This window comes from Rhinolophus sinicus, chromosome 14 (assembly GCF_057876585.1).
Source record: "Rhinolophus sinicus isolate RSI-liver-muscle chromosome 14, RSI-T2T, whole genome shotgun sequence".
Lineage (NCBI taxonomy): Eukaryota > Metazoa > Chordata > Mammalia > Chiroptera > Rhinolophidae > Rhinolophus > Rhinolophus sinicus.
Window position 1 is genome coordinate 29,033,914 of NC_142514.1, and position 26,932 is coordinate 29,060,845.

The 26,932-nt window shown below is 54.4% G+C and overlaps 1 protein-coding gene across 6 annotated transcripts in view; it reads right to left on the reverse strand.

Moving 5' to 3' along the window:
- Positions 1–21,931: 21,931 nt before the first annotated feature.
- The window catches only part of HIVEP3 (HIVEP zinc finger 3), a 435,628-nt gene continuing 430,627 nt past the window's right edge, over positions 21,932–26,932 (reverse strand). For 5 of the 6 annotated variants that reach the window (XM_019737160.3, XM_019737156.3, XM_019737157.3 and 2 more), the window contains one exon: positions 21,932–26,834. In XM_019737160.3, coding sequence (XP_019592719.3) covers positions 26,025–26,834 — 810 coding nt within the window. In that variant the 3' untranslated portion in view covers positions 21,932–26,024. The remainder of the gene's footprint in view (positions 26,835–26,932) is intronic. The other variant, XM_019737161.3, reaches the window with a different exon arrangement.

A 26,932-nucleotide genomic window follows, 5' to 3' on the forward strand; every position in this document is an offset into this window, starting at 1 on the left:
GCTCAGGGTCCACCTCTTGCGGTGTCTTTAAAGGACCCTGTCTGCAGGCACAACAGGTAAGGCTCCCGTGCCTGCCTGACTCACGACATTAATCTTATCTCCCCAGCAATCTTGAGGTCCAGAACTGCAGAGAAAGCAGGGCCTGGAGCCAGCCTGGCACGCAGTAGAAACCCTCTGAGGGAGTACACTCGGAGGGAGTGGGGGTATGAATGAATACCCCCAGAGACCTGGCTTTGAACTGGGGAATTTGGGGCCTCAGGAACCCAGGCTGCCCAATTTTCAGTCCCTGTGTTCGGCAGCTCTTTTGTCTTTAGATATTTTTGAAGGGAGAATTATATGACCAAAAAGCAACAGGCAATTTTGCTTTTTCCTAGAGTGCGTCTGGAGCCCTCACGTGTGTACCCATATGTGAGTATGATCCTGGTAGATCTGGGCAGAACCAAAGGAGAAAGAGATCTGTCAGTGCCGCCTTCCACCTCCCAGGCTGGGTCATGCTGCAGTGGAAGCAGGAACAAACATTTCTGGGCACCTACTGTGTGCTCAGAACTTTCATTTCTTCTCCATCACGACCCCCCCGGGAGGCAGCTGCTATCACCTGGCTATCAGCCGCGCTGCTGCCCAGGAGGAAATGGAGCCTGGCCAAGCTCACAACTGGTACTAGGTGCTGAGCCGGCTCTGGAACGCGAATCTCGGTTTCTCCAGCAAAACAGTGACTCTGCATGGAGTGCTCACTGCCCTCCCCTGCATGGCGCCTCTCTAAGAATTTAGAAGAGTATTTCTGGAATGAGGTGAGCAATACTCCCAGTTATTTCTATTAGCCTCTGAGAGAATATAAATACGGAATTAAGCTGAGTTAGGGTGGGGGTAAGGGGTGGATAGAGAATTCAAATTACTGAACCGTAAGGAGAAGAAAGAAGGAAAAGCAGGTCAGTGGGGAGAAGGTGGGGGTCAGGGTGGGGAGGAAAACAAGCAGGGAGATAGATAAAGACAGGTAGGGAAGGAGAGGGAGGGCAAGGAAGTGAGTGAAGCCAGAAAGAAAGAACTCGGATTTGAGAAAGGAAAAGAGAAAAGACCATTGGGAGTGAGAGTGAAGGTTCTAACGTGTCTAATCTTTACACAAATGCAAAATGCCTGCTCGGGACAATAGGGAACCAGAGGCTTGAGTCTGGGAAACATAATAGAAGAATTAAACGGACCAAGAGACAGGCTCCCTCTCGGGTGTAAACGGAGGATGATGACAGAACAGGGGCCACCACCAGGCCTGGCAGGGTCAGCCCAGGGAGCTGTGTCGACTCCAGTTTCCTTCTTTCCCTGCCCTCATCTCCAGCTGGTCAAACTGGGCTCCTGCGAAATGGAGAGGCCTGGCTCCGGAACCTGAGCGAGCCCAGGTCGTAGGAGGTGAAAGCATTATCCCACTGGCAAGAGTTGGTTTACAGGTAGAGAAAATTAAGCTGAGTTAAAAATAGCCAGCTCCAGCCCCCTGGGACTCTTCGCCGGGGGCCCTGACAGCTGTCACCTCTGCCCCTCCTGGCTAGCCTGGCTGCTTGGACCCCTGACCCCACTGTGCTGGCCACCACCAACGACCAGCTGTCCTGCTGCACTCCCCGACCCAACCTGGCCTTGGACCTGGGCTAGTAAAGGCTCCAGGTTCAAGAGTAGGGATTTCCCTGAAGGTCACCCTGTCAGGATTTGGAGGGAATAGTTTTGCTCACAAAATAATTTGCTCCACTTCTGCTTGGTGCCAGCTCAATCCAAGAGGGAGAGATTTGTGGGGTGGGTGGGCTGGCAGAAGACGGCATCTGAGCTGTATGTCTGGGTGAGACACTGTGCTAGAAACTGCCCTCTGGAAATCCTCTCCAGCCCTCACTCCATTTTTTAGATGAGATAACTGAGATCCAAGAGGAGAAGCAATTTCTTCAAGACAGTGAAGAGGCCGGATGTTCTCTTGGCTACTAATCCAGCCCCACCTTTTCCTGCATAGCAGTGAAGCTCTCCCAGGGGTCCAAGATGAGCCCGTGACTCTGGGTCCACTTGGGAAGGGCTGCCAGGAAGGACCAGGGCACTAGGATGGGCTAGGCCATCTTTGTGCACACCCCGAAGCTCGCTCTATCACTTTTGCACTGAGTCAATATGGGTCCATCAAGCAGCTGTCCAGCATCCAGGGGCACTGTGTGGGCGGGAGGATGCACAGGAGTGAGGAGGAAATGTCCGGGTGGTGTTGTCCCAAAGGGCAGCCATGGGCTGGAGCAGGTTCCTGGTGTAGCAGGAGCAGCAAGCTTTCGTCCCAGCTCTGCTGCTGGTGCTGGGTGGCCTTGGGCAAGTCCTGCTTTGCCACTGATGGTGATGCATTGACAGCCTATGACTTTCAGAATCAACCTGATCTGAGTTCAGAGCAACCCAAATGTAAGCCCTGCAGGCTATCCCTGCGTCACTCTTGCTCCCAGCTTGGGGCTCTCTGCTCTCGCACTTCTGGAAAGCCAGTCACTTCCCCCTTGCCACCTGGCTGCTCCAGGTTTCAAGAAGTTTTGTTTGCAGCCCTGACGAAGGGACACAGTGTCTTGGTTGCAGGCACATACCGTGTGGGCAGCTTAGTAGAACGAGCAGCTGGGAAGATGGCGCAGAGCAGGGGGAGATGTCTGGAGTCCCAGAGAATGGGGGGCTAGGGACAGTTTGGCCCTGGAGTCAGCCTGGGTTGGGGATTTAGGGACTGAGGGGGTTCAGACATTCCCATCATCACTTGTCCCCAAGGCTGTGGGTCAGGGCTGCCCCCACTTGGGGCTGGGGCCACTCAGCCTCAGGGCTTCTTTCTGGTGGGTGGTCTGGGCCTCCTGCCATCGGCCACAGCTCACTCTGAGCCAGCAGGGCCTGCCACCACCCACACCAATGTCCCCACACTGGGTCTCTGAAACAGCAGCCTCAGCCCTGTGGGACCAGCTCCCCTGGTCACCATGGCTTCCTTCAGAGGACACCCCCTTCCTAGTTCTCCTCCTCCCTCCGCCTCAGCCCATTTGGAAAGATTCGTATCTCCCACATAAATGGTACTTACAGGAATAATTCACATGCCCTGTTTGTTATTAATCTAAGGGTAATCAGAACAGGGTCAGCAAGACCCATGGAACTGCTGGGATTTCAGCCGAAAGCAGATTTTGTTCAGTCAAGGCTCCCTTGTCAAGAGGCCATGTGAGTCCTGCTGGACTTTTTGAAATAAGAAAACTTACTCAGGGACTCAGCATCCAGGATGGAAATCTCCGGACTCGAAGTTTCTGAGTGAGCTCTCAAGAGCTGAGGGTCCAATTCCCTACTTAGCCTTTTGGGAGTGTGGGGTAACAGCTATTCTTGAATATTTAATATATTCCAAGCACTGTGCTAAGTGATTTACATACATTATTGCCATTAACTGTCACAACATACTGAAAGGGTGGGCACTGTAATTAGTCCCTCTTTTATTAATGGGGAAATAGTCTCACAACTTGCTTAATGTCAGACAGCTAGAAAGTGGCAAAGCCAAGGTCAGAGGGCAGATCTGTGTAACCCCAAAGCCCTAGCCCTGAGCCCTGAGTGCCCTCAATGTGCTTTCCTGACTCCCCAGCCTGTGGGGAGCCCTCCTGCAGCAACTCTCCTCCAGGGGGTCCCCTCCCTGCTCTTACCAGGGGGAGAGCGCTATGCAGGCTGGGAAACTGGGGACCCAGGAGCAGAAGTAGCCTCCCACCTGCATCTGTGGGGCTGTCACTTCCACAGCAAAAACACAGCATGTAGTAGCCATGTCTACAAGGCCAGCAGCTGAGGCCTGGTTCCAGCAGTTAGGTAGGAATGGGCAGTTCATTCTTATTTCACTGGATCTCTACAACAGCCCTAGGAGGCACACTGGGCTCATGATTCTCACTTCACAGAGGAAGTCTTTCCAGATAAGATTCTCACTTTACAGATAAGGAAGTAACTTCCCCAGGGTCACACAATGAGCAAGAGACCGGGCTAGGACTTTTCCCCTTATACTCATCTGTTTTTCTGAGACCAACAGCCTTCGTCACATGTATACACGGACACACCCATCTATCTATCCATCCATCAGTTCAACCTCCCATGTTCACATCCTTCCTTCCTTCTTCCCTCCCTTCCTTCCATTCCTAACCTTTGGGCCATCCTACCATGCACATATCTACACAACAACTCTCCCATGCATCCATTTTCTTTGATGACAGATGTGACTGGGGAGATCAGAAGGGTTAAAACTTGAAGAGCTTTGCATGGTATACCTATCCTGAAAACATGTGGTTATTTCCTGGCGAGAGGTTTGTCTCCCCACTGAGATGATGAGTTCACTGAGGCACGGTTTTCTCTGGAATCTCCACCTCAAGGCCTAGCACAGGCTTAGGCACGTGGTCTGTGCCCAGTGCTGGAGTGAAATTGAAAGTACAAAGAGGGCCTCATCTCACCAGACAAAGCCTGCCTTTGCATAGACACCTCTCTGATGAGGGAGGTCTAGATCCCTTTTTCTATCTGATACCATCTTCAATATGTTCCAATGGGGAACAGTCGAGATAATCTTCAATAAAAAAAATTGGACAGGCCGCTAGAAAGGAAAGGACTCTTGGCCTATTCCTAGATAAGGAAACCGAGGTCTGGCGGTGGGTGGAGTCCGCCAGAAGCCATCCTGCCAGCCTGGATCCTAGACACCCAGAATGCCCGGACTCTTCTCTTGCTGAGGCCTAAGCCCCTGCCCTTGGAGGGGCTGGCACCTCACTCTCCTCCTCCATCCCACCGCCACCACCAGCCAAGACATGCAGCTGGTAGTTTTTCAGTCACACCCACTCTGTTGCCTAGAACCCGTGTTTTCCAAGGCACACCCAGCACCCCACCAGGAGGCCGCCTTTCCCCTCTGGGAAGGGGTGAGCCACCAGGAGGCCGGGCCCTGCAGAAGCACAGTACTTCATTCTAGAAGGAAGTGTCAGCTAAAAATAAGTGGCTGGTGCCTAGATCATCAGGGTGACTTGGTGCCCAGCAGGGAGGCAAAAAGCCCGGGGTTCCCTCATGATTCTAGGCTGACATTCCTGGGCAGAGGTGTGCCTGGAATACCTCCTGGCCTAATGGCCTTGGCCTTCCCGGCCAGCTCCTGGGAATCCTGAGCCATGATGACCCAGGAGAGGCACAGCTGGGCTCTGGTAGGCAGGAGGGCGGTCAGAAGCTGAAGCCGCTGCCTGGGGCTGGCTCAGGGTGTGGGGGGTGAGTCAGGGGCCAGCCCACCAGAGGCTTGGCAGGTCCAGGTGCCAGCTTCAAAGACCTATGACTGAAGCTTGAATCCCACCCCCACCGTCATCCCCCTATGGACAAATTGCCCAGCACTGTGCTAGTCCAAATGTCGTGGAGGGTGGGGGTGGGCCAGTCTGGGATCTGGTTCTATTGTTCCCTGGCCATGAGACCAATGGTACACCTTGGTTTAACCTTCCTTAGTGTTGGAGACCACAATTGTCAAAGGCATCTAAGAAGAAATATCCAACCTCACAGCTGCTGGAGGCTTTGTGCCAGGGCCAATGGAAGGTCTGGTCTGTCGTCTGGCCTGGGAGGGCTATGTCAGTGTCTCTGTCCTTCCCTTCTCACTCTGGGCTGCATGGTGCATGTGGGCCTCTCGGTGGAGACACACTTCTGGAAAGGAGTGATATAGGTGTGTATGTGTGTGTGGTGGTAGTGAGGGGGAAACTGCAATCTGCACACCGTGGGCCAGATCCCCCATGAGTGGTCCCTCCACTGCTCTGGGTCACATAGTCCCTCCAAGGGCATGTGGCCACTCGGGTTTGCTCCACCCACCCACATCTGCTTTGGCACACCCTACAATGCCACACCAGACGAGAAGGTGCTGAGATTTCGGCCAAAACTGCCTTCCTGTGAAAACCAGGCTTCAGCCTGAAGTGCGCAGCGAGAATCTAGCCTGGTGACAGGGTGAAGTGTCTCACCAAACCCTAATGCCCAACCCCGGCGTCGGGCACTTGGGGTCTGATTCAGAGTTCTCTTTATCTTTCCTTCCTCATCCCAGCAATACTGATCTGTGTGCTCAAGGCTTTAGCCCACAAGGCCACAGGGCTTGTCACTCTCTGGACACATTGCAGACTTTCTTGCCTCCATGTCTCTGTATAAGCTGGGGCCTCCCAGGCTCCTTCCATTCTTAGTTGACTTGTTCTGCCCATCCTTCAAGGCCCATCACAAGTGATACCTCTCCCAGGAAGCCTTCCCAACTCCATCTGGACATGAGATCTGACCCTCTTCTGAACACCCACCTGATTCTCACTTACAGCCACCTCTGCCTAGGTTTTATCTTATGGCTCCCAGGATAGGCTAGTGGTTAAGGACATTGATTCCAGGGTCAGGCTGAGCTAGGTTCCTATTTAGAGCCACTTCTCATGACATGTGCCGTTTCCTCCTTCTCTGAGCCTGTTTCCTCATCTATAGGTATAACCATAGCAACATGGCTGCGGTAAGGCTGTCGGTGGTCGCCATTGTTGTTGATAACCCCTAATTACAGAGCATACTCACGTTCTTGTTCTCACTTAATCCTTGCAGCATAACCTTCGAGGTGTCAGTGCACCCATTTTCAGACGAGGCTTCAGACTCTGAGAGGTTGACTAGCTGGACCTGTAATGGTCAGGGTTCAAACCCAGGTTTGTCTGACCCCAGGGTCAGCGCCATTTCTACTCCCCTTGCCCTTCTCCACCTATGCGACCTCCTCCAGCCTGTCCCTTCGTCCAGATCACATGCACAATAAATACCATGGGGTTGGAAATGGGGAGGTCAGAGAAGTTTTCTCCTGGGTCCACCCTTCCTCCACTGGCCCAGCCCAGGCTCACTGGGTCCCGCACTTGGGGAGCTGCCCCCGAGCGTAGTGGGATAAGATAAAGACCAAGACTTTACGGGCTGTGGCAGCACAGCTCAGTGTTTCCTGTAGTATGTTCCAAGGAAAACTCTGGTAGCAGATGGGACACCGTTGCCAAATGAGTTTGGGAAACTGGGTTTCCAGCAGGACTTCAAAGAGCCTCCATGGGCACATGAGCTCTGTGAGCCAGTGCGGTCTCTGAGACTGGCAGGTGAGAGTGGCCTAGGTCCAGGGAGGCAGCTCCCAGGCTGGGAAGAGGCGGACATGGAGTTGTAGGCTTGGGTTCCGCTTCCAGCTAGGTGGCTGCAGGCCAGCTCTGATTCCTGCCTGAGCATCAGCTTCACCCTCCATGGAATGAGGGGTTCTGTGGGTGCCCTGGAGACTATAAAGCATGAGGTTAGCCACAGCCCAGAAAGACCTCTTCAGAGAACCTTCTGGACCTACCTAGGGACGTTTGGAGCTCAGCCTGCAGAGGGGACTCTGGAGCTTCAGTGCCCAGGGAGCCCTTCCCTGATGCTATTCCACATTCAGAGGAAGAGCCAGACCATCTATCATTCATTGAAACCATCCTGGGCTCACGAAGTTTCTGGCACTTTAAGAATTAATCTCAGCTACCCATGTAAACATTTGCCCATGTCTGGTACCAGGTGCCAGACACTGCACAAACCCTTTATATATATTATCACCTTTAATCACCACAGCAAGAGGGCACTTATTAGTCCCATTGTACAGATGAGGAGCCTGGGGCCCAGAGAGGTAAAGGGGCTTGCACAAGATCACACAGCAATTTGAATATAGATCTGCCTGCCTCGCAGGCTGCATTCTTAAGCACTAGCTTGGCAAATGTGATCCCACATAGAATCCTCATGGAATGCAGCTTATTACTATTATTACCCTCTTTTTTCAGATGGAAACCTGAGGTAGCTTATCTTAGGTCACCGATTTAGCAAGGAAGGAGCTAAGATTTGAACCCAGGTCAGCCTGAGCCCTTCGCCTGAGCTCTCAACTTCAATTCTAGCTTTTTCCTGTCAGGGCTAGAGAATTCCCCAAAACAGGTCCTGGGGGTCGAGTCTGAGGGCAGCAGGAAAAGTCCCCCGACTCCTCAGCCTGGCTCCTGGGCCTTTAGCAGCTGAACTTTGGGAGCTTGGGGGAGAGGAGTAGGCTGATTACGCACTGAGCAGGTGCCGGCTGGTGAGGTGAGCAGTGACTCAGGGTGACAGGCCCTGAGCGGGCAAGCAGGCAGTGGGGGCAGCCCAGGCCAGTCCATTGCTAGGGTCCCCTGGAGGAAGAGGTTTGGGTAAGGCAGGGCTGAGTCACAGTAGCGAGATCGGACAGAGAGCTGGGATGGCCCAATGACCTCACGCTTTCATCTGAGCCTGGCAGGGAGCCTTGGGCCCAGGCAGGCCTGGTGGGCCCACCCTGGTAGGTTGGACACACCCCCTCTTTGGCCGCCCATAGCCATGGGGTGTCTGTGAGACCAGAGGGTCTCCCTGCAGGTTCCCTGAGGCCCGGTGTTGCTGGCACCCTGACACCTTGCCACACTGGGGAAGCAGCTGGTATAGGGCACAAAGCAGGGGTGTAGGGAACAGAATCTTGCTCTGCTCTTATGTGACCTGAACCAAGCAATTCCAACTCTCTGGGCTTTGACTTCCTCCTCTGTCCTATGGATTCATGGGAGGACCTCATAAACGGATGATTCTTTTTCAGGCCCTGGCACACAGCTGGGGCCCTGGGAGGGAGTGAGGCAGCCATCACCAGCCAGGACCCCACAAAGAATGGAGGGCTATAGCGGAAGGGCCCTCACTACCCGCGCTGCAGATCCGTACACAGTGTCCTGGCTATTGGCTGTGTGACCTTGGACAAGGGTCTTCTGAACTCTGAGTCTCAGTTTCCCCATGTGTCAAACGAAAATAACAACCCCAGACTTTTAGGAGGATGATGTCACAGGGTTGCTGAGAGCTCACACCACCACCTTGGGACAGATATCAGGAAGAAAGAAAGCAGAACCCGTTCTGAGGCCCAGAAGCAGTGGGGGTGTCCCCCACCCCGCCGCCTGCCACCACGCCTGCCTGGAAGACATGCCTGGAAACCTTGAGAGACCACTGCCTGCCCCCGACCCAGCACTCCCCAAGGCTGGTCCAGATTGGGTGAGGGTTGCCAAGGTCACACAGCGGCCAGATGAATGGGTCCACCATCCAAGGGGAGGGGGCCTTTATCTCTCCAGATAAGAGGCTCTGAATGGGCCCAGAAGGCCTCATGGCTTCAGATTTGGGTAAATCCTGGGGGTGGGGAGGGGAGGGCCAGAGTTAGGCTGGTTCAGGCTGACCATAAAACAACCATTTCTTCTGATGCCTTCTCAGCCTGAGTCAGCCAGGGGCTCCAGCTGTTTCTGAGTTTATCACCTGCCTGCTCTCCTGCCACCCAGCACAGGGGAGGCTCATAATAATGACCTGGGGATAATGGCAGCTGTGTGGGGAGCTGTGCCCACGTGCCGAGCATTCTGTCTGCCTTCATTCATTGGATTTTCTGAACAGGCCTAGAAAGCAAGCAGGGCAGGGCAGGGCCTGGGAGTAAGGTTCAGAGAAGCTGCATAAGCTGCTCGAGGTCACACAGCCAAGAGCAGAGGAAAGAAAAGGGTCTTCAGAGCACAAGGCCGTGCCCTCTGCCATCATGCAGCAAGCATGCTGAGATGGCTTTGTGTCAGACCTGGGCTAGGTTTATGGATCTCTGGCCCAGCTGGGATTTGGGGAAAGGGGCCCCAAACTCATGGGTATTTGCCTGGGATGAGGACCTAGGAGCGTGGATGGCCTGTAATGAAGGCTCTGAGCCAAAGGACAAGGTGTGTTCTGAGCCTGGCTCTGTGTTGGCTGAAAGGGAAGGATAAACAAGGAACTTCAGGACCCCAGAGGAAGGCGTGCTCGCCTCTGCCTGGAGGTTCAGGAGGGCTTTCCAGTGGAAGAGCATTTAAGCAGGCTATGAAGGTGGAGAAAACATTCCAGGCATTGGAAACAGCTGGTAGGCCTGGAATTGCATGGCAGGTCCTAGGAGTTGGCGTGAACAGTGTGAGGGATTTAGTGAAGAGACCGGAGCTTGGAGGCCAGACCACAGGCCTCGTATGCCCAGCTGGCAACTGACCTTTTCCTGAGGTCAAATGGAGTCAGCTTGCATTTGTGTTGTGGAGGTCCAGGGCAGGTAGGACCCAAACCAGTCCTGGGGAGGGGGGACTTCCTTCCAGGGTCTTCCCTGCACTCTCAGATGAGCCCCTGGGAGGTGACGCCATAGCTAGGGAAGGCCTGCCCAGTCCATCTGGGCATCTGAGAACAAGGCCACCTGCTAGCCACCTCATTCCTGCAAATTCAGGGCAGGCCTCTGACCCTGACACCCCCCAGCTCCAAAGAGTTCCCCTTTCTCTGAATGCAGGTTGCAATGGGGAAAGAGGCCAGGCTGGCAGAGGGATCATGGTAGGGTCCCTCCTCTGCCTCCTTTTCCTAAGAGACTCAGGCAGCTCAATGCTCCCCAGCCTCGTGGTGGCCCAAGAGGGCCTGGCCTGGCTGCTGACTCCAGGCTTCGCTTGGCTCCTCTCTGGACTTGGGTGTTGGCTCAGATGACCAGGGGCTGCCAGGAAATCAGCCTTTTCCTTTTCCTTCCACCAGTCACACATGGATCCTCACTTGTACTCTGACAACCCCTGGAGGGCACCCTTCCGCAGGCACCCACTTTATAGGTGAGTGAATGGAGGTTTAGTGAGGTGAAGTGAGGGACCTGGTCTTAACCACCAAGGGGGAGGGGAGGATACACACTGCCAGCCAAACACTGCGCTGTATACTTTAGCACATAAGGGATGCATGCAAATTCTGGAACCTTAAAAACCTAGGTTCAAATCTAGCTATGCAGCTCACCAGTATGTAACCTCAAGGAAATCAGTGTCCAGTGCCTGCTTCCTGATTTGTAAAATGTGATAACAATAGTACCTTCCTCATAGGGTTGGTGTAAAACTTAGATAACTCCTACCAAGTGTTTACAACCGTGCCTCGCACACCCCCATTTGGCAGATGTGGAAAATGAGGTTCAAAGACAAGCAGTGCCCTGAGGCCAGGACTGACCCCCACCCACCTCCTGCCCCCTGCTCACACCCCCCTCCCCAGGCAGTGGACCCACTGCTGACCCTCCCAGGTCCTAGCAGGGACCAGCGTCAGGGGCGCCCCATTGTCTCTCCCACTCATGCCTGTTTTGGGAAATCCTCGGGCTTGGGGCAGAGAGAAAAGCGGCTTGCGGAGAGCGTGAAGCAGGTTGCCAGCAGCGGACCCGGCTGCTGTGCTTGTGGCCCGCCCTCGCCTCCCAACCAATTTTGGGCAAAGCTGCGGCTGCAGCGGGCGGCGGCGTGCTACGTGACGGCCCTGAGTCAGCGAGCAGGAATGCGCAGGACGCTTTGTTCCCCACTCTGCCAACGAACGAACGTGCTGGGACCAGGGCGAGGCGGGTCCTGACATCACCACACGGATAGCACGGACACGTGCCCCTCCACCCCCCACCTCATTCCCCCCACCCCACCCTCCACCTCCCCACCCCTACCCCACCCCCTCACCCCCATCACCGCTGCAGAACTCAGGTCTCAGCTCCTACTCTGGGGACTCCAGGAGACCTCAGGAGGCCAGGCTCCCTCCTCAAGCCTCAGGGGCCCTGGCTCTACATGGTCCTGGCAGCGAGGGTCACAGGAAAACAACTGGGGAAAGGGCTGCCCGGGAGGAGTAAGACAGGTGCCTTGGAAGGGCCATGGGTGGCATGGAGAGGTCACATAGCCACAACAAGACCCTAAGACTGTCCCGGGGAAACTGTTTGGGGGCCCGTGGCCCCTTTCCCACTTTGAGGCTGGTATGGGAGAAGGAGGCCGGGCATGAGTCCTTCAAGCTCTGCCTCCCGCTGGCTTGTGTGTTACTCTCCCTCTCTGGGCCTGGGTCTGGCCAGCCAGTGGGGTGACACTGGCTGTCTTGCTCTTCCCCAGAGTCTTGTGCTGGGTAATGAGGTCTCAAGCCTAGAAGTGCTTTGGAAAGAAGTGCAGGGGCTTCGAGAAGTCTTTGGAAACTACAGATGGCCACTCTGAGGACTTTTGTGTGTCAGGCTGTGCCTGAATCTTTCTAAACGCAGTTCCATGCAATGATCAGAACAGCCCTGAGTGGTGGCATTGCTGTTTGTGGAAACCGAGGCTCAGGGAGGTGAAGTCAACTGACCCAGGCCACACTCTAAAACTGGAAGAGCGGGTGGGAACCGGGGCCATGTGACTGGGCCCTTCTTCTCCCTGAAGGGTGGGGACCCTCCTTGAGGGCTGGAGGGGAAGGATGGGCGCTTCAGGCTGCTAGGTGCTCCTGAGGTGGCCAGCCATGGTCAGTGCAACACGAAGTCCTGAGGGTCCACTTTGGCTGTCCTCAGAAGGAGCAGCAGTGGCTGGAGTCAGAATTCCCCCTACCCTGGGTAGCTTCGGGCATGTGGTGTGTCTTCCATGGGTCCCCCCATGACTGCACTGTCATTTTCCCATTTTAGTGTCCCTAGGAACTAACTGGCCAGGTCTATGGGTAGAACCTACAAGGGGCAGGCAGGATGGCCAGTGGGGTGTAGGGCGAGTCCTCTGGTGGGACTTTTGCATGCACACTCTCCCTTCCCTCTTCCACAGGTCCTGGACACCAGTGCATAGTGACTCCACCCTACCCCAGTCTCATGCAACAAACAGATGGGTCTGTACACTGGGGTCCCAGTTGACCTGGGGAGCCTTTCACAGGAGGCCACCAGTGTCAACCCTCACCTCAGGGACTCTGCAGTTGGCAGGTCCTCATTGGAGTCCTTACCAACCCCTCCACCTGTTCAGTCTACTCTGAAACTCTGGCTTCTGTCCTTCTTAGGCGATATGTTCTATGTAGGCGAGATGGGGGTGACCTCTCCCCATCCCAGGGCTGACCTTGCAGAGGTCTTGTTCCCACCTTTGTACCTGCTGTCTCTTGGTACCCTGACATGTCCCCCACCCAGCCTTGGCTGGTCCCCAGTGATGGGTGCTGGCAGAAGATGCCTAAACCCCCAGATGGCAGTGAGCCCAGCCCCTCCCTGTGTGGTACTTACCCATAGGTAGCACAGCTGTGACCTGGGGAAGGCTGGTGCTGCAGCGGCCCTGGAAGGCCCCTCTGCCAACTGGGGCCAGAGATCCCTGCATTTGGGACAGGGCCTTTATGCAGCCAGCAGTGCTTAGGCCGCACTTGCAAGCTTCTCCCCAGGGTGTGATGTGTACCCAGTGGCAGAGGCCACACTGCACAGTGGTTAGACACTGGGCTCTGGAGTCTGCCAGCTCTGGGACCTGGGTAGGTCACCCACCTCTGCACCTCAGATTCCACATCTGTAAACGGGAGCAGGGACCCTTTGTGGGTCTTCAGGGAGTTATTAGACATAAGCACCTTAGCACACAGTGGCTGTGGGGTCAGCATGAGTCCCTCCGAAGAGTTCTAAAGACTCCCACATCATCTCCCTGGTTTCTCAGTGAGGAAGACCACCTCGTAGGGCCCCTCAGAGCTCAGACCAGGCCACTGCAGCCCAGGGAGAGACGCCCCGCTACCCTGCAAGGTAGAACCTGATTGCTGTCTCTGGTGGAGGACGATGGTCTGTGAGACCCTTTGGCTTCCAGGTCCCAGAGCCTCCAAGGACACAGGGTGATGGGACAGACTGGAGGGCAAGTGTCTGCACATTCCCCCACCCCATACCCCAGCACGATTCCTGGCACCTGAAGGCCCCGCCTCGGCCTGGCATGCCTGCCCGGATTCCTGCTCGTGTGGTTTCCCCTGGGCCTCTCTCTCACGTCCGCTGGCAGAGCATCCCCAGCTGTCTGCATTCCTCTGCTGTGAAGACGGCCACCTTAGGGCCGGGCCTGGTGGACACCCCTGAGTGTGGGAGTGAGCGTGCTGGCAGGGAGTTGCAGGGGCACATGTGTGCATATGTGTGCCTGGCTGTGCCCTGTGTCCATATGTGCATGGACATGTGTGTATGCAGGTATGAACAGGGGGGCATGCACACCTGTGTGGACATGCACAAGTCCATGAAGGGTGCAAGGGGGCTATCGTGCAGGAGGGAACTTATGAATCCTTAGGGGTCCTACAGGCCTGTGGAAGGGACCTGTGCGCATGTGCAATGTGGATGGTGGTGCGTGTTTCCCATACCCGAGGACCCTTGTACGTATGAGGGTCCTGTACTTAGGTGTGGCCTATTCAGGCCAAGCTCACAGCTACTGGAGGAAGCAAGAGAAGGGGGTCAGATGAGATCAAGCACGGAGAGCCCATTTGCCTGACTGAGCTGGATGTTTCCCTCATATTCCCTTGTTTAACCCTCATACCAACCCAGGAGGGATAGAGTGGCATCTGAGGCTGGAGAGGGCCAGTCACTTGCCCAAGGTCACACAGCCTATAAGTGGTGGAGCCAGCATTCAAATCCATGTCTGTCTGACTCTAGAAGCTGGTAAGCAGCGCAGTGAGGGAGACGAGCTGCTGCAGGGGCCGCAGCACAGTGGACACCTGTGCACTGCAGAGCCCAGGGCCAAGCTGTTCCCTTGGGGGGTGGGAGCCTCCGAGTTGCCCACTCAGGCCCCTGGTAGTCCAGCCCCCACCTTCTTGGGCTGGATAATCACAATCAACATGCGTGGAGCAGTTGCTCTGTGCCAGGTGCTTGTGTAAGATCTTTGCATGTAGTAACTCATCGAATCCTCCTAACACTCTAAGAGGCTGGTGCCATTATTAGGCTATTATTATTATACTATAGTATATAACAGATATTATACTATATATCATATTTATAGCCTATCATAACATAGAAATTATTCTTCTGACTTTAGAGATGAGGAAACTGAGGCACACATATGTTAAGTAATTGGCCTGAAGTCTCACAGCTGAAAAATAGCCCAGCTGAAATTTGAACCCATGCAGGGTGGTTCCAGAGTGCAAGTGCCTAAGCCGTATACCTACTGCTTGGGCCAGCATCTCTGTGTGCATGAGACCTTAGCCTCATCCCCTTTCTGGGGAGTGGTCTCCAACGCCATCCTACATGCAGGCCCAAGGAAATTGAGGGCTGGGTGTACCAGGCCCCCATCTCACAGATGAGGGTACCGCACCTGGACCGCTTTAGTGTCTGGGCCTGAAAAGAGGACTTCTAATGCCACATGCCACCCTAGCTTTGCCCACTCCTAACTTGCTGTGGGAGTGGAGGCAAGCACCCTACTCTCTCTGGGCCACAGTTCCTGCCCCACCCAAGAGGATAGGTAGGAAGGGCTGTCCTGAAGTTTCCAGGAGGAAAGTCCTGGGAGGAGGCGGGCCGGCCTGGCAGCAGGTACAGAGTGGGCAGGCAGGTGAAGGTGAGACCGGGCCAGAGCCAAAGTCAAGGCTTGGAGCAGGTTTTCCCAGGCTGTGTCTGAGTAATCCTGTGTCTATATTTATCTCTTCCTTTCTTGGGTGAACAAACAGAGCCCGATGCCAGCCTGGCCCGCCTCCCCCCCACATGCAGGCACGTTTCCCTCACCTGCTGGGTGGCTCTGGAGAGTACCCAGTCTTGGCCTCAAGTTCAGCTTGGCCCACATCGGACATACAGGCTGCTTGAACCCAGTGGCTTCTGTGACGAATCTCATTGTCAGTGGTGGCCAGGGAAGCTCCACACGGGCCACTGCACACGTTGGCAGCTGTGGCCATTGCCTGGGCAATGGTGGTGCATCGGGGGCCTAGGGAAGCCTTACCCCACTCAAGAACAGAGGGTCCTCTTATCTCTGAGAGTGACTTTCATTCCTCCATTCATGCTTTGGTCTAAATGGCAGTCCCCTGTCCCTGCAGGAGCTGAAATTCCCAGAGGAGGATGTCTGCATTGTGCAGTGGTCCAGGGTCAGACTACTCTAGGGTCGAATCCTGGCACCCTGACCTTGGGGAAAGAACCTCTTCGTGATTCAGTTTCCTTGCTTTTCAAATGGGCCAACATGTCCTACTTCTCAGGGATCTTGTGAGCATTAAGTTAGGGGCCTTACAAGCTGACAGATGGAATGAGCTCTGCTGGGGAGTGACTGTCTGTCCCCACCTGCTTCTACCATCCCAGGTCCAGGCCCACAGCAGTGACAATGGGCCCACACAAGGCCTGCAAGGGGACATATATGTACACGAATCCCACAACATGCACACACTAATGGACACCTCTAATTCTGAGAGGCGCATGCAGCCTTAGACTTAGGATAGATTACATGAGTTGGGGCTGAAACCCTGGGAAGACCCCAGAAGGAACCAGATACTAACTTTGCTGAGGCTGTTCCCAGAGGTGAAAGGGACAGGACAGGCGGCCAGTCGGGCCAAAGGGATGATGAGAACAGAAGGGCATCTTGTCAAGAGATGGCTCAGCCTGGACCAGGCCTGGACTCTATGGCCCCTGGCCCCAGCTGGGACCCCACTGCTGATTAGGCCCCTGCCCTGCTGCTGGCCTCTGCCCTGGCAGTGCCACCTCCCTGACCTTGGGGAGCCCTGGGCCTCATGCACGTGCATCACAGCCCTGCCTGCTCCCAGGCTGGATTAGGCAGAGTCCGAGGACGTGCAGAGTTGGCAGGCTCACGGGCGGGGCAGTTGCTGGCCCTGGGGCTGCCCTGTGTCAGCTCAGGACTGGGCTGCAGCAAGGCCTTGTATGGCTTTGGCAGGGGAGCTCCACTGCGGCACCCATTGGCTGGGCTGGCACTCCCAGCTGCGCTGCCTGGGCCCCAAACCACGGTAACCAGAGCCGCCGGGAGCTGGTGGATTAGCATGGCCTCCTGCCCACCCGCCTTCTTGCCACCAAGGCTGCTCTTTTCCTTTCCTAAAAAGGCAGAGCCTGGCAGGAGAGCTGGGCAGGTGAACTCAGACCTGGGAAAGGAGGGGTGGTACAGGTGGTTCTGCCAAGGGTTCGGGAATCTTAGCTCTGGCCTTGGGCTAAGATTCTTCCTGGCTCTGGACATCAGTTTTCTCATTAATAAAAGGGGGCAGGTGGCAAGTGGCTGAGGCTTTGATGGGATTGTATGCTGGGGTCCCCCAAACGAGACCCAGATTGCAGGGCGGCTCCATAGCAAAGAGGCCCAGATTCTCTCTCCATAGGAAGCCAACCATTTTCTGAATGTAGAGGCTCAGTCTTAAATCCCAGCCCTGCCACTTCCCACTTTGACTTTGGGAAGCACCCTCCGCTGTCTGAGCCCAGTCTTTCTCCTCTGTAAAGGTGATGAGGTGATAAGTGCCTCCCAACCCAGGATCTCATTTGCCCAGGATGACCCCATGCCGTGCAGCCCCAGTCTGCTCCCCCCTCAGTCCCCTTCTGTTCTCTCTTTTTCTCTCTGCTCGTGCCCATCTCAGGCTGGCCTGCCTCCAGTGGCCTGGCCCTGGGAGTCTCTAGGACAGAGCGTGGACTCCAGGTCCTGAGCCCAGAGAAGGTCCAGGCCTAGGGATGAGGGTGGGATTTCCCAGCCACACGGGCCCAGCTCAACCCTGGACTGGGAGCCAGGCAAAGTTTGTCTAGGGCCTCGGGCCCAGACGGCAGCCCAAGCCCTCCTGAGGCTCTGGGCCACGTGTAACTGGGGTTGTGGCCCTGCCCTTTGCCTGTAAAATGGAGGTGTGCACCCCATCCTGCCTCACTCCCAAAGGGTAAGTGCTTCATGATCTCTAGAGAGCAGCTGCGGGAGGCCTGGTGGCAGTGATGTGTGAAGCTTGGGCCCTGTGGCAGGTGGGAGAAGGCAGGGGGCTGGTCCGTCACAAAATTCACATGCAGTTTTCATGCTCTCAAGTACAGTAATCCAAGGCCGTGTGACTGCCGATCAGTGCCTGCAGCCTCAGGAGTGGGGACCCCACGTGGCTGCCAGATGGTGTGACTGCAAAGCCAGGCAGCTGCTGGAGAGAAGCCCCAGCCTGGGCCTGCCATGTCGCATTGGTCCCTGGGCAGAAGGACGCCAGTAGCTGAAACCCAGGGCTCTCCTGGGGCCAGAGTGAAGGGTGGAGAGGAGAAGGGAGGAACCTGGGGTTCCCTGAGGAGCTGCATTGGAGTCAGACTAGGTCAGACTAGAGTCAATTCTAGTTACACTGCCTCTAACTAGCTGTGTACCTTCAGCTGGTGGGGGCCCTTGGTAACCTCTGCTTTTTCTAAAAAATGGGGCCAGTAACTCTCATCTGCCTTGGTTATTATAAGGACTACACATTGGGTTTGTAAAATGCTGGCTGCACACAGGGCCTGGCACAAACTATGCTCTTCTTCTGAGGCTGTTTGGGGCTGTACTTCCCACTGACCTAGACTGAGCCCTGGGCTCTGCCCCTAGGGTTTGCTCCCAGGCAGCTGCTCTGCTGGTGGCTCCTGGTCCTCCCATACCCCATGATTCTAACGCCAGGTGCTATCTTTGCTTTGCAGGGCTTCTTCCAGACCACTGATTTTTTTCACTGCCTGTCAAAATCCAGCACCTTTGAGGCTGAGGCTACCAGGTGTTGCCCCTCCCCATCCCGTGGTGACGTCTGCTCATCTCCTGAGCACTTCCGATTCCCAGAAGCCTTAGCCTTGTGTCATTATCAGTAGGGCTGTTTCAAATATTCCTGGTCTCTTCCCCTGGGGCTGGACATGGGACTTGCTTTGGCCAATAAGTTGTGACTGAAGGGATGCTTGTTGTTCCCAACGAGAAGTGTTGTCAGTGTAAGGTACCACAGCTCTCTTTTTATCTGCCTCTGAGGTCACGGGAGCACCAGGATGGAGCTTCTGTCAGTCTGGGTCTCCAAGTGACAAGGATGATTGAATTCCCCTCCGGACTCACACTGAACATGTGGCCAGGGAAAAAATAAACTTTTGCTGCATTCAGCCCCTGAGTGTCAGGGTTGCTTGTTTCGGCAGCATTTCAGCACCGGTCCTGACTGATGCAGCCAGGCTCCCAGCCCGGAGCCCCACCCACGCCCTGAAGTCATCACAGAGGACCTCACTTGCCACCTGCACAACCCACTCCCACCCTGGACACTCACTTCCTGGCCTCTTCCTCTCTGGTGGTGGTCTCTTTCACTCCACCTCAGCAGCGTGGTCAATACCAACTTCATCTATAACTGTCTCATCTCTGGAATAATGAGCTAAGACAACTCACCACCTTTTCTTCTCTATTTTTATTCAGATCTCCTGTCACTTGACCACTGGCCTTTCTCTGTATCAGCTGCCCCTGTTTGCTTCTTTCTCAGCAGGTGAATTCAGTGGTCTGTGACCTCACCTCTTTATTTGCCAATACTCTCACCTCTCGTCCCTTACTGTCCTTCTGTCCCATGGTCTGACAAAACCCCCACCCTCATGAATCTACCTGGCTGCCTTCTCCATGCCCACAACATGGCTGCTGAGCTCTGCTGGAAGAAATAAACCGATGAGCAGAAGGGTGGACCTTCTGGAAGGGCAGAGTCCAGACCAAGCAGGGCAGCTGTGCTGCAAGGTTGGAGGCGATTGCATTAGGGTCCATGCTGCTGAGGGAGAGTCTTCCCTTTGAGGCCTATCTTTTTTTGTGGTACCCAGCCCTCAGTGCCACTGGGAGCCTTCTGTTTCCCTGGTGGGCTTTCTCCTGCTTTTCTCAAAGGTCATTCACGCCTGCTCAAGACTTCAATCTTTTTCCCCTGCAGCTTCCTCCTTCCTGATTAGCAGGTGACCTCATTCTATTTCAAAGAGAAAATTCCTCTGCAGGAATGCCAACTTCTGTGATGAAGCAGCAGACGCACTGATAACCCTGCACCTCTTTCTTTGGAGCATAGCTGGAGAGGTGTCTGTATCTCCTCTTAATGAAGCGGACTTGGTTCTGGCCATCTCCTTCCCACCAGTCCCCCGCAAACACACTCAAGTCTTTCTTGCCTGGACCCCATGCCGCCCTCCAGCTGCTGCCCAGCTTTCCCCTGACCTCCACCCCAAGCCCTTGGGCAGGTGTCCGGATCTGCTGTCGCACTTCCTCAGCTTCTCATTTGTCCTCCATTACCACCATCTGCCTTCTCCACTTATTCAACACCCAGCAGTATCCAGGAAGAGCCTACTAGGAGCCAGGCACTGTGCTAGGCTCACTTTCCCCGAGACAGCAATGATATACCCCTGTTGCTGAGATAAACAGGTTCTTAGTGTTAAACTTCCGGGCAGCATTTCACTCTGAGGACTGTGATACTGCGATTTAGAATAAGAAATACATATTTGGTCTTCTCTCTGTTTCTGGCACAGAGTTGGCTCCTAAAACCCTTGGAATTTCCCAATCAATAAAGGTGTCTTCTGTTATGTTAATGAGTGACTTTTGAAAAGCCCCTACAGTAACTTAAGGAGGGGTCTGATTGCCAGGAGAACCAATCAGGTGATTAGGAGGTTGGAACTTCCTACCTCCAGACTTTCCTGGGGAGGGGAGAGGGACTAAAGGCTAGAGGGGCCAGTCAACAATGGCCAATGATTTAATCAATCATGCCTGAGTAATGAAGCCTCTGTAAAAAGGGCAGAAGTCAGAGAGCTTCTGGGCTGGTGAACACAGGAAGGTGCTGGGAGAGTGCTGTGCTCAGAGAAAGCGTGGAATCCTTTTCTCCTTGTATCCTTTTATGGTACACTAGTAAATGTAAGTAAATATTTCTCTGAGTTCTATGAGTCGCTCTAGCAAATTAACTGAACTCAAGGAGGGGATCGTGGGAACCTCTCTGATCTGTAGCTGGTCTTTCAGAAGCACAGGTGGCAACCTGGATTTGCAATTAGCTTCTGTGGGGGCAGGGCCGGTAGTTTTGTAGGACTGAGCCCTCAGCCTGTGGGATCTGAGCTGTCTCCAGGTAGATGGTGTCAGAATTGAACTAATTGCCTGGTGGTGTGAAAGAAAACATCCTTTGGAGGGCCCCTTCTGATTGCCCATCAAGATCTTCAGCTGCTCCTCCGGCATCCCCTCCTCCGTCCAGGCTTAGGAGATTTCCAGGAAAGGTCTCTAGGGTGACTCAGACTCACTTTGGACTAGAGCTTTTGTTCTCGCTGACACAATTATGCCCCCTGAGATTGAGTAATTAATGATGTCATTATTTGCTTAAGGACAGCCTCTCCTGTTAGAACAGAAACTCTTTGAGGGCGGGACTGTCTGTTGTAGCCCCTGATTGGCCTCTCACTGTGCTCAGCAAATCACTGTTGAGTACAAAAGGTGGGGACCCATGCCTGTCCTTTTTATTCTTGTAACCCCAGGGCCCCATGGGAGGTCTGCTCAGAGGATGCTTGTTGAAGCCTTGCTATGTTCAAGGCTCTGTTAGCTTCCCTGTATGCACCGCATTATTTAATGCTCACAGCAACCTTCTGCTTTACAGATTAAGAAATGGAGGCCCAGAGAGGTTGAGTAACTTGCCCAAGGCCACACAGGCAGTAAGTAGCCATGCCATGATCTGATTCCATGTCTTCCTCTGTAGTGAGTTGAATGGGGGCCCCTCAAAATTTAGTCCATGTCCGAATCCCCAAAAGCTTATTTGGAAAAAAAGTGTCTTTGCAGATGTAATTAAGTAAAGGACCTTGAGATGAGCTCGTCCCGGATTAGGGTGGGCTCCAAATCCAATGACTAGCATTCTTAGAAGGGAAGGGGAGAAGAAACACACTGAGACGGGAGCAATGTGAGGGCAGAGGCGGCGGTCGGAGTGATGAAGCTACAAACCAAAGAATATTAAGGATTGCTTGCAGTTACCAGACGCTAGGAGACGGGCATGAAACCAACCAGAAGGAACCAAACCTTCAGACACACCGTGATTTCAGACTTCTGGCCTCTAGAACTGTGAGGGAATAAATTTCTGTTGTTTTCAGCCACCTAGTTTGTGATAATTAGTTATGGTGGCCCTAGGAAATGAATATAGACCCCAAACCACAAGACCTGGGTCTGGTGCTTCCTCGCCAGGCCTGGAAGCGAAGGGGTCATAAGAGTCCTGGGCTGTGTGACTGTGGTCTGGTCACTTCCCTTCTCTGGGCCTGAGTGCTTTGTAGTAAAACAAGCACTTGAGACACCAAGTGTCCCTGTAACTCTGACATTGTACAGCTCTCAAGAAAAACCATGAGCCAGGCAAGCAGGGCTATGTTGGGATTTTCAAATTTATTCCAACATGCTGGTTTTTTTTTTAAAAATATCCTCGGGCTGAACACTCAACCAGAGCTGTAATAAAGGCAATTATTATACTTGTAAAAACTTCTCATTCACAGTACAGATGTAATTTACAACAAAGGTCACACACATCAATACTGAGCGTTTTTTTGTTTTTTTTTTTTTTTCCTTTTGTACGTCAGACTCTGTGCTTTAGACCTGCATGGATTTTTTGTTGATTTTTTTTTTCTTTTGCACTGATATATACCATACCAACATTGCAAGATGCAAGTAATAGAAACTGGAGTTTAAATAAAATTACAGGCAAAACTACCCCGTCCCAGTGTGGTTGCTGTACATATCTACAGTACGATTTTTGGAATGTATTGCCATTTAAGAACATAGAAACTCTCTACAGACAATTTCACAGACAGAATACATACACCTTTTAGAAAAAAAGGCAAATATTTATCTTACAGAGAGCGTGTATCTTACATTTGCCTACACGTTTCTTTTTTTTTCTGTTTTCTCTTCTTTTTTATTTTTAACACTAGGCTTAATAAAGTGATCATAAGTGCCGAAGCAGTTTTCTAATGGAAAGTGGACCGGATTCACGACACAGAAGCAGAATTTGTGGAACAGGCCTTTGGGAACTTTCTCCTCTTGATCAAAGCTACAGCTGTGTCTCCATGGATGGCTGCCCAGGCAGGACTTTCACTTTAAGAAGGATTTGTCTGAAAAGATGACTGGAGAGCAATTCAATTCAGGTATATTGCTTGTTCCTATTCAACAGGGCCGGTGGAAATGGAGTAGGGACTAAAGGAATCTGGACACGAATTCTTTCAGACTTTTCCCACAGAGGGAGGTAGAGGGACTTCTGGGTCAGGAAGTTGGAGGTGATGGAGGTGGGAGAGTGGGCAGTTCACGGCTCTCGGGCTCCTGGAAGGTCTCAGTGGTTGGGGTCAGAGTGTAAGCCATGGGTAGGGGGTAGGGCTGGAGAAAGGGGCCTCCAAGAGAACGGGGTTAGTATCCAGAATAACCCTCAGCTTGCCTGGGGTGAAAGGGCATGCTGGAGGGTGGGCCTGGGGGCAAGAGGCTTGGAATCCCCAATAGAAGGCAACGGTTGGCTCTGAAACCTCGGCAAGTTGTTTCTACCCGACTGTCAATACCCAAGGACCAGAGTGGACCTATACCAAGGAATGGCCATCCCGCACATTTCAACAGAGCATGCAACAAGTGTCTGTGCCAACCAGTCAGCACTGCTTTCTCCAGGTACAACAGTGTCACAGGCAAACTAGAAACGTGGAAGTGGTTGGGAGCAGGGCAGGGTCCTGTGGAGGGCATGACATGAGCGTCTTCTTCCAAAGTATGAAGATGTGTATGTAGGCTGGGGCTCAGTGCTCAGGGGAGTGGGAACAGAGTCTGGCAGAGGGGGCTAGAGCTGTGCCCAGTGATGTGCCACCCAGACTGGTGGCATTGATTTCATCCCTCTGGGCACTGTGTGGGGCAGCAGCCCTTAGGCCAGATTGTTTGTGCACCGTGTCCCTGTCATTGAGAAATGGTCTCCAGTGACTCCTGGTGTCAGTCCCCTCTGCCTGTGCCTGTGGCTTAGGTGACCTCGAGGACCCTCCGCTGCTGGCCACACCACCCATGATTATGCCTTCCAGGAGGGAAACCTTAGTGGGTGGGCTGTCTGAGTACTGGGGGAATATGGCGAGGAGAGCTAGGGGTGCAGGGCTGGGTCGAAGGGCATGGCAACCCCCAAGGTCAGGGGCTGGTTCAGCAGAGGGCCCAGTCTGCGGCTTTGTAGGCCTGGGGCTAGAAGGTCATGCCCAGGAAGATTTCAAACCTGAGCTGAAGCAGTGCCCTTTATCCAGCTCCCAGGCCTCAGCACTCGAAGTCTCTCATCCTTGAGCAGCCCTATGGGGTAGGACTGAAAGGCGAGGGTGAAGAAAGCCCTGGCCTCTGGCCTGGGATGTGATTGGGGCCGGGCTCCTTCCCGCTTCCTGCCAGGCCCCAAAACAGTGCCAGTATGGTCAGGGCCTAGCCTGCTGGCCTTCTCCCAGGGAGCCCCAAACTCTGGGTCAGGCAGCCAGGAGTTGCTTCCTAATCCCACCCCCAGCACCTTGGAGCCCCGGGGTGGGGGTGGGGGGGCCAGGGAGACCCTTTCCCTGTTGTCCCCATTTTGTCTTGGCTCTGAGTGAGGTCAAAGGAAAATGAATAAGCTGATCTGGCTGGAGACTGGCCCAGTGACCGGTTTGCCCACTCAGCAGAGTCCGAGCAAGCAGAGGCCCTGAACTGGAGGAGGCCGGAATTATGGCAGAGTTTGGGGAGCTCACAGAAGTGCCTCAACCCTCCCTACCTGGTGGCGTCCCATCTAAACAACAGCTCAGGAGCCCTCTACAGGTGCAGGATTCCTACTGCCGGGTTGAGGACTGGGGGCCATCCAGAGAGGACCCTGCTCTGTAAGGTGGCCTTAGCACCCAGCCTGGGGTGGGGGAGGGGGGCATGTGCTTTCTCCCCCTTGTAGAAACTAAAGAAAATAATTTCTGGAAGGTTAGGGGAAAATCCACCTCTCCCATGGCAGGGTAAACATGCTCGAGTTCAAATTCCATTTTTCAACTTGGGATTTTAATTTCTGGTCGTATTATTTTTCTTACAAAGCAGCTTTTTGCCCAAGCAATTGCAGGGCAGCTTCTTAAAGGAGGAGATGGGGATGAGGGTGGAGGCACTGGCTAGTGCTGATTGTTACGGAGAATTTAAATGACTTACGGGTAGGACAGGTGAAGTCCTCTAGGTCAAGAGACGGTGAGGAGGCTGGGGGAGTACCAAACAGCATTCTCTCTCTCTCTCTCTCCATATATATATGTAGTTTTGTTTTTCATTTTGTTTTCAGAGAGATGTAAACCAATAAACAGGATTGGGCAGTGCCCACAAGTCATGTTTTGGGTACTTCCTGGGTGGCGGAATCAGTCCTGCTTCAAAGAGGTACAGACACGGGTCCATGCAAACTTGCAGTGCCAAGCCCTGGACAAGCCCAGCCCTGGAGGGAAAAGGGCTCCTTGTACTCTAGGGACCGAACGTGAAACAAACCCCAAGCCCAAGCCTCAGGAACCGCAAGGCTATGCACCTTGGATCTTGACCCCTAGGGGCTGGGCCCTGCCACACCAGCCTTGTGGGTAGTTTCTAGAACAAGGAAGGCAGCCTGTGGCTGGGGCCCAAAGAGCAAGACCTAGGTCAGGTGCTCAGGAAGCGGGAGATGGACGGTCAGGGCTCCTTCCCCAGCCCAGGGGCTGGAGGTGGGGGTGCAGAGGTGGGGCGGTGTCCATTGGTCAAAAGCCAGGATGGGTCCACAGCTCAGACCACCTGGGTATTTGGGAGCCCGGGGAGAACCAACCAGTTCCTACCTTCTCCCTACTCCTATTGTGTTGTGTTGAAATCCTAGCAAAAGTAATATTTTCTTGGGAAAAGAAAGTGGGAGCCTGCCTGTGGAGGCTGAGTGGGGTCTCCCTGCCTGTGTCTGTGGCCCTCTGCCTGGGGCCACGGGCCCTTCTGCTGTCAGCGAGGGGGTGGCCACCAGCTGGGGTGGGATAAAGTGGCAATAAATTGGACATAAACATCTATATATAGGAGCGCTTGCGTTTACATTTAATTATATGTTTTTAAAAGTCCCTTGCTTTTAGTTTTCTCTCTCAGTGCATCCTTTTCCCGCAGCAGATGGCCACCTCTTGCCAGCCTTGGGAGTGGGGGTGGTGGGGGGCTGGCTGCTGACCCCAGCGGTGGACGGTGAGGCCCCACCTACACCCTTTCCCCAAAAAGCACAAAATATTCACAGCCTCAAACTCCTCGTGGGGTTTCTTATGTGTGTGTATGTTTTGTTTCTTTTCAAGCAACAAAAGGTATAGAAAAAGGCACAGGTAACTGCATACATGGGAAGATATAACTGACGGGGGCTGAACAGAAGCTGCTTGGACAGACGGACAGATGGAAGAGGGAGCCCATGAGAGTGAGATGATTCGAGGAAGTTGGCTGGAAGCGTCTGTAGCCGAACACCAGAAGCCGGATGCTGAAGCGGTCGGAGAGAGGCTAAGTGCTCAGGGGGCCCCTGTCCTCGGGCTGGTGTGGAGGTGCCCTGGGCCCCCCACTTCCTGAGGGCTCAGGGGAGCCCTGACTGGTCCTGGGTTCCCCAGAGAGGTTCCTCCTCCGGGCTGGGAAGCAAGTGGACGCCTCTGCCAGGCAGCCCACGGAACTGCTGCGGTCCAGTGGTGGGGCGGCAGAGGCCCCGGGGTTGGCCAACGTGTGTGGTGACTCCACGTGGGGGCTCCAGGACCCTGCCCGGCGGCCCCGGGGTGGCCGGGGCGAGGCCTCGGGCGGAGTGTGGGGGCTGTGCATGGGCGCGGGCTCTGTGGACACGTCAGCCCCACAGGGCTCCCAGTTGGGAGGTCTGCTTAGGCCCCCGCTCGTCCTCTCCCTCTCCTTGGGATAGTCCCTGTCCTCCAGCTCCAAGGACAGTGTGAACTTGGAGACCTTAGCCACGGGGGACACAGAGGCTGATGAGCTCTCAGTGGGACTCCAGCGGCCTCGCTCCTGGGCCTCCCGGGCCCCTGTCAGGTCGCTGCCACCCCCAGAGAAGCCACTGACCCAGGCTGCCATGGGCCCTGGCAGCAGGGTGGGGTGGGCCCCGGGCCGGGCCTGCACCATCTGGATGCCACCAATGGGAATCAGGGGGCATGGGGCTCGGACCAAGTGCTGCGAGTGCAGAGGAAGGTGGCTGAAGATGTTCTCTGTCCGGGCCGGGATGTGGCCATGGAAGTCATGGGGGGCGCAGAAGGGTCGAGAGGAGACAGGATGAACAGGGCCAGGTGAGTAGGAGGGACTTCGGGAATCGGCCTTCTGCTGGGGTCAGAAAAGAAGACAGGGTAAGGCCAGGTTATGCGCTGGGCACATGGACACGCCAAGGCCTAGATGGGGCAGCAGACCTGCCTGGGATCACA